At 42.7% G+C, this 12,125-nt stretch overlaps 1 protein-coding gene across 1 annotated transcript in view; it reads left to right on the top strand.

Moving 5' to 3' along the window:
* AGBL4 (ATP/GTP binding protein like 4) overlaps nucleotides 1-12,125 on the top strand; it is a 1,407,981-nt gene that overhangs the window by 1,257,833 nt on the left and 138,023 nt on the right. The window contains exon 10 of the mRNA XM_034778118.1: nucleotides 8,609-8,761. Within this exon, the coding sequence (XP_034634009.1) occupies nucleotides 8,609-8,761 (153 nt within the window). The remainder of the gene's footprint in view (nucleotides 1-8,608; nucleotides 8,762-12,125) is intronic.

Here is a 12,125-nt window from a genome sequence, read left to right on the forward strand (position 1 = left end):
CACCTGCCTTCCAGATTTGAACACCTCAAAATTCAGGAGTGCTCAAGCTCAGTTTGGGCAGCTGTTACTTCATTTCTCCCAAATCAAATATACTGATCCACTGTAACTTGCTGTAGAAAAAGTAGGATAAAATTGAGCAAGAAATACTTCGCAGTGGTTATTAGGACTGGAATTGCTATTTTCAACAGCCATTGCCTTTTGTTTGTTTGTTTGTTTGTTTAAAAGGAAGACAGTGATATTGCATTGGCAAATTCCCCATAGAAAGAAAGAGTGGAAGAAAAGAATAATAAAGGCACCTCAACTTTTCCTCATTTATGTAGGACAGTCTTATAACATGCATCTAGATATCCTCCAATCACACAAGCTGAAAATTGTTCCACTTTACTGCAGTTCTGTAACCATATGGGAACCAATCCTGTCTGTGTTCTGTGCACATCTAAAACTCCTGCTGAATGACCTGCCCTGGGAGCGAGTTACCAGTGACCCAGGGCTGTGGCGGAAGGAGGTGTGTGTGGGGGGCAATGGTGGGGGGGAATGAGGGAGCCCAGAGCTGGGGTGGCAGGGGGTGTGGGTGGGTGGGGAGAGCCCAGAGCTGGGGCAGCAGGGGAGTGCAGTGAGGAGCCCAGGGCTGGGACGGGGGGCAGCCAAAATTTTCTTTTCTTGGGGTGGCAAAAAACCTAGAGCCGGCCCTGTTTGTGACAATTTACACCAGTGGCGGAGCTGGCTGGGGATATTTTTTTTACTTTGTGCATTGCTAATGATAAGCTGTGGTTTTAACCCCTGTATGATGCATGACAGGAGGTATCTCTCTCCCTTCCTCAGGGCTGCCCGCGGTGGGGGGGCAATTTGCCCCAGGCCCTGGGCCCCACAGGGGCCCCCACGAGAATATAGTATTCTATAGTATTGCAACTTTTTTTATGAAAGGGGCCCCCAAAATTGCTTTGCCCCAGGCCCCCTGAATCCTCTGGGCAGCCCTGCCCTCCCTCTCCTCCCCCTCCCCAGCATGTGATCTGTGTGGGAGAAGGAAGCTCTTTGACGCTACTTCTAAATGAATTGCTATACCAGAGAATTAATAAAATCCATATTGAAGTGACAGCTGGTGGACAGGCTTGGCTTTTCCCTGCATCACTTGCCTCTCTAGTGGCCAATGTTCTGGGCTCACTGCACATTTATCCTTTTATTATAGCTTTTATTGATTTAAAAAAAAAATCTGTTTCCTTAAGAATCATAATTGCGCTGTTCAGACTCTAGCTTTGGTCATATCAGCACGAGCTACTAATATCATTTTTCTTTTGGTCCTTTAATTACTGACCTTCCAAAGGCATTCAACTAATGAAATAAAAATGCCAAAAAGCAAGAATCTATTTTCCCAACGTCCTTTTAATAGCAACATGCACCAAATTCCAGCCTCTCTGTTACTTTGACCGTTTGGTGCCTTGACAATGGACACATGCTTTTATTCTTTATCCCTGACTTCTTTTGCCTCTCCCCTCTGTGGCTAGATGTTGATAGATGTTTGGGTGTGTGTGTGTGTGTGTTCCCTCTGTGTGTCGCCCGAGCCCTGTGCAGACAGCTGGCATGGCAGACCTCGAGTGAACCACCCGATGACCACAAGATCCGTTAAGGGATGAAGGCACCCAGCCAGGTTTATTGTCTATGAAGCACGGTACTAGTATCCTGGAAACTCTACCGGATCACTAATACATGTATGCCTGTAATAACGGACCAGCTCAGTGAACGGCAGGATTTTCCATTTCTCCCTAGGCCAGACAAAAATACTCCCTCTGAGATGCATTTTTATATCCTGATACAAACCAGTTATTACTGCACCTTTGACATAAGTAGTTACTGCCCCCTGACGTGGCTAGCTATCACCCATCACCTTGTACATGTTGGTTCAATTAATACATGTCTATTACGTACTGTTATCCTGACCTTATCTTTTAGGAGGGGGTCAGTGTGTTCCTGTTATTCTTGGGAAATGTTTTTATACCATCCTTGATATTGGGATGTGCTGGTACCATTTGATATCGGGATGCATTTGAATGAACACTCTGTGACTAGCACTTCTTAGAAATGTGTATTTCTGCAATATTAGCCCTGTTCTTGCCAAATTCTGTGAGCGGGTCCTGCCTCATATCAGGCCTCTAATACAAGAGCTTATGTCTTAGGCTGTCTTCCTATGACACCCCTCTCCTTCTATTTCATATATATATCTGCCAGAAACTTTAGGCTGACCCAGGATATCTATCTACAGCATGGGTCATGTTAGCAGGGGTTCAAATGAAGTCTAGAGCAAAGAACAACTTACTCACTCATTTACCCTGCTGTCAGGAGCAAGAAGAGGTGAAGCCCATTCTTTTAAAGGAAGGAAACACTTAATTTCTTATTGGAGATGAATTCCCTCCAAGTGATTCCAACTATTTCCAAAGGATTCCTGGTTTGACGCAGAGAGAAGTCTCTTTGTTTTCTCTAGCTCTTTAAGCCGAGTCAGCCCTTCTCATAGGTAATTAAAGCTTTACTTAAAAAAAAAAAAAAAGAGCAAGTGAGAGAAAATCTCTGCCACTTATTGTCAGCACCAAGAAAAGACACTTGAGGGAATTAAATTGCTAGATGATTTTTATAAGGAATCGGATTCATTTTGCATTCTACCTGTAAAGGAGAAAGTGAGGAGTTGACTATCGTATAGCAGAATGTAACTTGTAATTCTCTCAAATGGCAGCTGATGGCAGCCAGAAAAGTTTGGCCGTTCGTTATTTTCTACATAGCATTTGAGGCAAATGTAAGGGCTTGGGCCACATTTAAATTTTTTCTCCTTCTCCTTCTTCTCCTATTATTATTAAACATTTATATTGGACACAGTCTAAAAACCACAACCAGGTTGGGCCCCATTGAGCCAAGTGCTGTACAGATGCCCCACAGATTGTACAATCCATTTTGGATTGGTTTTAATTGCTCACAGAGATCTTTTCTCCAAAAAATAACTTCAAAAGACCGGTGTTCTATTCATCTTTCAGAGGTCCTGACCATTCATGGCCACTAAAGATCTCCTAGCACTCTTGGCAAGATGGTCAGTGCTAGCTCCAGAGTCCTAGCCAATGCCCATTCAAGTAATTACATCTAAATCTCCAAGCAAATTTTAGCTGAAGTTTCAGACTGATTCTGTATTCTTCACCTCCGGTCTTAAAAGTGTATAGTTTTTCTGCCAGCATTACACCTGAGAAATTGCTATGTGTCAGGAATGGAAGAAACCATTAGAACTGCGCAATAACTGATTTTTCAGCTTGCTGGATGATTCATCAATTTATCACAAGTTGTTTTAGGGCGCCCCAAAATGGAAATTTTTTTGGTGAACCGAAATGTTGGGGGCAGGGGAAAAGAGTTTGGGATTGAATTATACATTTTGGTCAACCTGAAACAAAATGTTTAGTTTAGGTCTGGAGTTCTTTTAAAGGTTTTTAAAATAAAATTGAAGCAAATTTCTAAACAGACAGTTGGTTTGAATACAAAAATCAAAAGGTTTCATTTAGGAAATGTTGAAATGACGTGCTTCACCGTTTTAGGTTTTTTTATTAATTGAAACAATTTGGCAAAATTGATGTGAATTCACAAAATGTTTCAGTTGACCCGAATCTGCAGTTTTTGGAGGAAAAAAGTTTCCTCTGAAAAATTCTACCCATCTCTAAACAATTCCTATATTTGAAGTGCTTTGGGATATATATATATATATATACACCTCTACCTTGATATAACGCTGTCCTTGGGAGCCAAAAAATCTTACTGCGTTATAGGTGAAACCGCGTTATGTCGAACTTGCTTTGATCCGCCAGAGTGCGCAGCCCACCCCTCCCCTCCTCCCCCCGGAGCACCGCGTTATATCAGAATTCATGTTATATCGGGTCGCATTATATCGGGGTAGAGGTAGGGGTGTGTGTGTGTGTATATATATATATAGAGAGAGAGAGAGAGAGAGATCATTATAGTTAGGGAACACAACTTAATTCAGTTGGAAAACAAAACTCCAAACTGGCCCTCCACAGATTGGGACATAGCAAATGATTGAGTATAACAGCCCAGTAACTATAGAATCATAGGACTGGAAGGGACCTTGAGACATCATCTAGTCCAGTTCCCTGCACTCATGGCAGGACTGAGTATTATCTATTATCTATGCTGCCATTGTCCACTGTAAGTCCAGGCCAGCTCCTTTGTGCCTGTGAACAAAGAGAATCTTTCTACTGGGAACATTTGTATTATATTAACAATGCTGTGAGTGAATCTACTCTGTAATGGAGAATGTGCAAGATGTTTCCCTTTGATAAAATAATAATAAACGTGATTCAGAAGAAAAGAGATGTGAAACACTGAAATATCGTTCTGCTCATACATCACGATCTGGGAGTAGTTCCTGTAAATGGCAATTATTATAGCAATGTGTAACATGTCACTGAATAGGATGGGCTACTGCAGATTTGGACTGGGATGTGTGGGATGGAGATGGATTTGATATGGATTTGAGGGACAAAGATGAGATATGATCAGAAGAAGAACTGGTTAAATACTATTCGTTAGATAACTTATATGATACATTTCAGATATTGGATTAATATTTTTAAATGATTTGCCCATCAGATAATTTATCTGCTGAATCTCATTATATTTTTCAAAAGCATTATTTGAACATTTTTAATTAATCACATGACTCTGCTTAGAAGGTGGTGACATGAATGCAACAGGCTTGATCATTTTAAAAAAGGGAATTTCAGAATCCCAAGAGAATTCTAGTTCCTCAGAAGACTTCTATTTTATCCAGGAGACTGGGAGAAGATAGGAATACCCTTTAATAATACTATGCTAGCGTACTATACTGGACCTCAGGAGAGCTGGGATATGTTCTTGGTTCTACCACTGGCCTGCTGTGTAAACTTGGGAAAGTCATTTCAACTCTGTGCCTCAGGGTCCAGTTCTGTAACATGATGATGCTACTTACCACTTTTGTAAAACACGTAGACCTACGGATTAAAAGAGCCTTATAATAGTTCGGTATTCTTATTGCGTCGTGTGTGTAAGTCACAAAAACGGAGTGCCTTCAATCATCTTGTTTAAGTGATATTAGGCAGTGGTTCAGGCAGGAGTGGCACCAGGGTTTTTGCCACCCTAGGAGGCAGCGCTCCCCCTCTGAGCATTCGGTGGTGGGGGTCCTTCCACTCCGCGTCTTTGGGGCACTTTGACGGCGGGTCCCGGAGCGAGGGAAGGACCCGCCGCCAAACTTGCGCTGAAGACCCGGAGTGGAAGGAGCCCCCGCTGCTGAATTTCCACCGAGGGCAGCAAAATGCAGCCCCCTAAATCCTGCCACCCTAGGCGACCACCTAGGGTCACCTCGTGGAAGCGCCAGCCCTGGGTTCAGGATTTATGGGTGCTTAGAGCAGGTTATACTTAGATCAAGGAAAGGTGAGAGGAGAGTACCAACTCCACTGCACCCAGAGACAGAGGCTAAATTAATCTCTGCTGTAACTCCCTTGACTGCGTCAGAGATACACCAGGGATTAATTTACTATTGTGACAATGAAACTGAGTGACTTCTAGGCCGCTGTGTCAACTTTATTACACTTTCTTTTAAATTGTGCAATATTCGCACTCTTCCTCCTAGACTCTGGTGCCTATCTCAAGACACTTGCCAGTTTATACTCCAGTTCTTTGTCCCGTCCAGTACAGGATTAAATGATATACATCTTACAGTGTGAGACTTCAGAATCTATTTAACTTCTCAGATAGAAGGTTAAGGAGGTGACTTGATCATGGTCGAAAAGTAACTACCATCAGAAATCCTTCCTCACGTGAAGGGTTTTTTAAACTAGAAAACAAAGGCATAACAAAATCCCATGGCTGAAACTGACACTAGACACATTCAGACAGGAAATAAGGTGCTAATTTTTAACAGTGAGGGTAATTAACCACTGAAACAATTTACCTAGGGTCATGGTAGATTCCCTGTCCCTTGAGGTCTTTTAAATCAAGGTTGGATGTTTTTCTAACTGTATGCTTTAGGTCAACCAGAAGTTATAGGCTTGATGCAGGAAGCACTGTGTGAAATTCAATGGCCTGGGTTATGCAGGAGGTCAGCCTAAATGTTGCTTATATTAACTATTTGCTCCTAGTTACAGCCTGCTAGACCAGCTAAAAAAAATCTTTTGCTTCCATGGGTGTCGGACTTTCAAATACATGTAGGGGGGTATCCTATATCCATAGATAAGATCATTATCAGAAGAACCCAAACTGAGTGACTTTAGATCCAAATATGAGGCATGTTTGAGGGTCTTCCTCCAAGAACTGTGTATGTAAATGACAACACAATCCCATCTCTACAACTAAATCTTACTTTAATGCACAGCCATAGGTGGAGAAATGAAGGGAAGTAACACCATTTAGGTTATGGATTCTTATGTATCTTAAATTTGTATGGCACTTACATACAAATGTAGAAGAGGCCTTAGAAATACCTAAGATATCTAGATCATAAATCCTCTTAGATGTCAATTCACTCATTACAAATCTACTATTATAATGTGCTACAGTATTTTATTATGAAATGCTGAGAAGTATCCGATTGCATCAGATTTTCTTTCTGATGGGGAAATTATCATATGGAAAGTAATGTGCTCCAGTGTTGTTAATTTCTTTATGCTTTGAAACTGATTTTTTCTAAAGAGGAAAATTCTGCTTGATATTTCATACAATATATGCTAATCTTTCCTCTCCATAGTATTTTCTCCATCTGAATTGCTGGTGTGCTTTTATTGTTAAGCTGGTCCTCTACAGCACAGTATAATGTTTTGGCAGTAGCAAACAATTAACTATATTATATTAGAGTCAAATGCAATCAAGTTCTCCTTTATCTATGTAGTATAGTCACCTATTGATATTGCATTAACTAGCATCTTAACACAGGAGAGGCTTAATAAGATGCAATATTACTCTCTTGGCTGTTTAATTAAACTAAACAGTCATTGTGGGTTGTGCATTGGTTTACTGCCAAGGGAAAGTAAATCTGAATCATATTAGTATCACATGCCAAATTATGCTCTTCCCTCATTAGAGAGCATCTAGGAGAGCTGCCACTAGTGTCACGTGAAATGCTTTTGTATTGCATTGGACTGTCTTGTAATGCAGTGTCCTCCTAGATACTTCTCGGCAGCAGCATGTATTCTTATCAAGCTTAGCATACGTTATATGCTGCCTAAATTTACTGCATATATTTATGCATTGTACTATACTGGCTGGTATATTCACGGACCACCACCTGGTACTGGATAGTGGCAGGACTACTTAGCTGAGTGTTACAGTTCCTATACTGCTAACAGAATATTTTCCCCTTAGCTCCAGTAAGGGGGCCTGCACCCTTGGAGCAGGAAGGTCTGAATTTTATCCCTGCTGTCACCATGAAGTTCCTAGTAGCCCCATGTTGTGCAGCACCATGAAAAGTGTGAAGACCTGGGTGGATTTGTTATAATATTGTTATCAACATGTATTCACGGCAATTTTTTTGCCTGCAGTTTACTATTAAGGGTAACCTATGTCTGTAGGGCAACTCCAGTGCTGTGCTGGGATCAGGAATCTACATATATTATAACAGTGTTCTATATGATTGGCTGTTGATATCCCATTTGTATCAATGAGAGATGCACTTGAAGAGTAAGGTCATTATTTTGGCCCTACGTATTGATTGTAACTAAACTACTGGGTATTATAAACATTTTGGTCTTAAATGTGAGACTCTGGCTGCTTGTGAGATTTTACTATGGTCCATTTTATAGGCAGGGAGTCTTCTAGTAATGCTCCATGCTTCTCACCACCCAAGTCCCTGTATTGCAGGATCTCTTCCTCTGGCTCAAGAGGGTTGGAGGGCTGTGTATGGAGTTCTATTCTGTTCTAGCTTGTTATGTCACACCTGAGGCCTGGAAATCTGAGCATTTAAGAGTAGAAAAACAAATCAGGATGTGTCACGTGAGAGTGACCCAAAGCAACCCCTCCCTAAGGGGCTGAGCAAGGCCCTTCTGAGGGTTCCCAATGGAGCCTGGAGACTTTGACCTCAAACTAAGGTCCTTGCATGGAAGTGGACTGCATTGTCATTAGATGGTCAGGCTGACACCTGGAACACAGGGGAATCAAGTTGGGTAGGGAGAGTGAAGCTTGCTAGACATTTAGGGAGTACAATGAAGAAGAGAAGCACAGGGGGCTACAAACAGCAGAGAAAAGAAAGGTCAGAATTGAGGGCACTCTGCCTTTTTCTCTGCATTGGGTCCTCCCTTAGTGTTTAGAGAGTGAGTAGACTCGGATATTTCCACCCCAATGGGGATCAGCATATACTGACAATCTCACAAGAGCACATTTGTTTGCAAGATTTCAACCCCAGTTTTGCAGAGCCAAAGAGGCATGGATAGGTTTGCATAAATCAAAGCAATATAGCCAGCATAGCTCTCTGATTATGCAGACCGTACAACTACTATATGGTTTTAAGGATGGCAGCCTTACTGTTAACACAGGCTTCTCCTTTCAAATGTTGTTGTGGTCTATCTCATGTTTGCTTGTTTGTCTGTCTCCTCAATAGAAAATTAGCCTGGAGTTCTATATTGACATCCATGCCCACTCCACCATGATGAATGGCTTCATGTATGGGAACATCTTTGAAGAGGAAGAACGATTTCAGAGACAGGCTATTTTCCCTAAGCTACTCTGTCAGAATGCTGAAGATTTCTCGTTTGTAAGCAACATTTCTCTTATTTTGTTTTTATTTTCCTTTTTTTAAAAAAAGATAAATGTGAGGCTTAATGAAAGTCTATGAATTTTGTTTTTAATGTGAAGCATGAAATATTTTCAAATGTTAATGACAATATGTTTGTCACCATTTTTCCGTCAATTACCAGTGGAGATCACAACCCCTTCTCTCCAAGTTGTATATTGTGGTTATACATCTTACAGTTGTCCACATACAAAATATTAACAGCCTAAGTCATCCTACTTGTAAGGTTGTAAGACGTTAGAACAGGCTGAAAAACAGAATTTCAGTCCCTCCGGAAATCCAAGATTTCCAAATTTGGACAAAAAGTCAAAATCTTGGAATTATTATTATTCACAAAATGAAATATTCTAAACTATTTTGTTCCAACCTCATTGAAACATTTTCATTTTGATAAAATCTAAATGTTTCATTTTAACTTTGACAAGGTGGGTGACGTAATATCTTTTACTGGACCAACTTCTCTGGTGGAAGGGAACAAGGTTTTGAGCTTCACAGCTTTCTGAGGTCTGCAGAAAGTAACCAGAGTGTCTGGCTTTATAATTTTGACTTTTATGTTACTTTATAATAAAAAAGTTTCAACTATTATATTATATTCATAAAAGTAAACAATGATAAAGTCAAAATGAAATGCTTTGATAATTTCCTGTTGGAAATGTTGATCATATTGATACATTTTCACATACAAAAAACTTGATTTCTTGGCATCAGCTTTTTTCAATGGAAAATCATTTAGTCAGAAATTTTTTGAGCAGCTCTATAATTATCAGTCGCATTTTTAGCTAGACTGAGGGAAGGATTCTAGAGGATGGAGGCTTCGGTTCTCAGCAGAAATCTGTTTTAGTTTGTCATATTCTGACTCCTTTCATTGACCACAGTTGTATTTCGTCAATCTCTGTTTTCTCCCTCCCTCACCCCTCCACACATTATGTTTCTAGCTCTGTGGTATGAGCGGGGGTTCCTTGTGAATGACATGACAGCTGGTGTGTGGCACTCGCATCCTCCCTGTCTCCATAATGCCATCTCAATTAACCAAAGTGAGAGATTGGGGGGCAGAAGGGTAGAGGGAAAGGGTAGGAGCTCCCCACCTTTGGCTTCAGGAAAACAACGGATTAACTGCATCAGAGACAAGAGCAGCCAAGTCTGAGGACTGGAAGCAAGGTGATCAGAAACAAGGCCATTTTCCTGATGGCAGTAATGCCAGCCCAAAGTTTTCCCATCAAGGAGCAATGCAGAAATTGTTTCTCGTGGTCTCACGTAATAGAGACTTGTCTGTAATTGCTTTGCAGTACAGAGCTGACAAGAGAGAACTAGAGATGGAATTGTGCCAAGGTGTATACCAGCAGAAGGACTAGGGAGACAAGCTTGTTAATCCATCCCAAATTTCGAGGTCCTCTCTTTAAACTAGTGATGGGTGAATCTCGAACTTGGGAGAATCAGCATAGAAATGTTTGGATTCTTAGCTGGCTCTTCTGAGGACCCGGTCTCGGTACATTCTTTCCTACTGCTGCCACCTCTTCCCCTCTCAGGCAGCACTTCTCCTTTTAGGAGGACTCTAAATGGGAGTCGGGAAAGCCCTTCCTGGGCTGGCAGGTATTCTCAGAAGGGAATCTCTACAGCCAGCACAGACCTACACGAGAGTGTCTGGCCCAGCTGCCTCTCAGGATATATGTCCAGCAGGTTTGCTCCACATTGGGGGTGGGACTTCACGATCTTCTCCTGCTCTGCCAGGAGAGAGCTTCAAAAGGGATCCTGCTCTGCCTCAAGAATTTGGGTTCAGTGTGTTTACACTACTGTCTGACGGGTACAGCTCCTCGCCTCTCCCTCATTAATAGAGAGGGAGCCTGAGGGCCTTATGGCTTTCATCCCCCCTCTTTCCCCTTGATTGCTTTCTAGTGAACAGGTTTCTTCCGCGCTCGCTGCAGGTTTATCAGCAGTGGCAGCTGGCCTGGTAGTGCTGTCCAGCTGCCCGTTCCAGGCAGCCTTTAACCATCACCTCTCAGCTGCTTCCCTAGTGTTTTTCTAATATGACACGCTCAGGGCATGCTGTAGTTTTGGGCTTCTCTAGGCATGCTGTGCATTCCAGGATGTCCCTTAAGGAGAAGTCCCAGAGCACAGAACAGCAGAGTCCAATGCTAGATAAGAAGGGAAAGGGGCTGAGATTAGGTGCAAGGAATGGCAGAAAGTCTCAGCCAGTTCTTCTCTTCCCAAAAGCACTGCCAGGTGCGTGTTGACTACATTTGGTGGGAAGCATGGCGATCAGGGGACTGGGCATCAGCACTGTTGGCATCTATTCATGGTGCTGTCAAGGACCCTGTAGAAGTTCTGGGGCAAGTTGCTTCACCTCTCTGTACCACAGTCCCAGTTTACCCCTTCAAATACATATTAGACTTGAGGGTGCTTAATAAAGTAGGCTGGGATTTTCCAAGGAGGCTAAGGCAGTTAGGCACCCACTTCCTCAAGTTGGGTGCCTTACTCTTGAAGGCTCCTTTGCGAGAGAGGAAGGATGGCTCAGTATTGGTGGCGGGGGGCGGGGGGGGGGATTAATGGAGATATCCTATCTCCTAGAACTGGAAGGGACCCTGAAAGGTCATTGAGTCCAGCCCCCTGCCTTCACTAGCAGGACCAAGTACTGATTTTTGCCCCAGATCCCTAAGTGGCCCCCTTAAGGATTGAACTCACAACCCTGGGTTTAGCAGGCCAATGCTCCAACCACTGAACTATCTCTCCCCTCCCCCCAAGGGCAATAACATAGGGCTTGGGAGACCTGGGTTGAAGCCCTGATTCTGCCACAGGCTTCCTGTGAGACCTTGGGCAAGTCACTTTGTTTCTTTGTACCTCAGTTTCCCCCGTGTACAGTGGGGGAGTAGCACTGCCCTACCTCGCAGGGAGGTTATGTGGCTAAATGCATTAAACACTGCAAGGCGCTCAGATGCTACAGTGATGTAACAGTCCCTAAAAGGGACAGAAAATTGGAGACTTAACGTATGTGTGTGACAGGTACTTCCTCTTAACAAGGGAAATTAGTCCAAACTCTCCCTTAAAAAGGGATGTAGGAAATAGGTGCCAACAATTAAATAAAAACGCCGCCTCCCCCTCTGACTCGTAGGTTTGTGTTTGGTGGTAGCTGGAAGCTGAAAGCGCATGTTGGCTCCCAGCCCGCTGCAGTTCATTCTGGTGCTGCTGGCAGGCAATATATTATGTAGTGTCAGCGCCCCCAACCTATGTAGTTACTGTGTCACTTAATGCAGCGTAGGGTTTGTTTGCAGTGCGAGCCAATGTGTCATACAAGGGAGCACAATGAAGCAGTTCAGTGGCAGGTCCCCAA

Source organism: Trachemys scripta, chromosome 8 (assembly GCF_013100865.1).
Source record: "Trachemys scripta elegans isolate TJP31775 chromosome 8, CAS_Tse_1.0, whole genome shotgun sequence".
NCBI classification, from domain to species: domain Eukaryota; kingdom Metazoa; phylum Chordata; order Testudines; family Emydidae; genus Trachemys; species Trachemys scripta.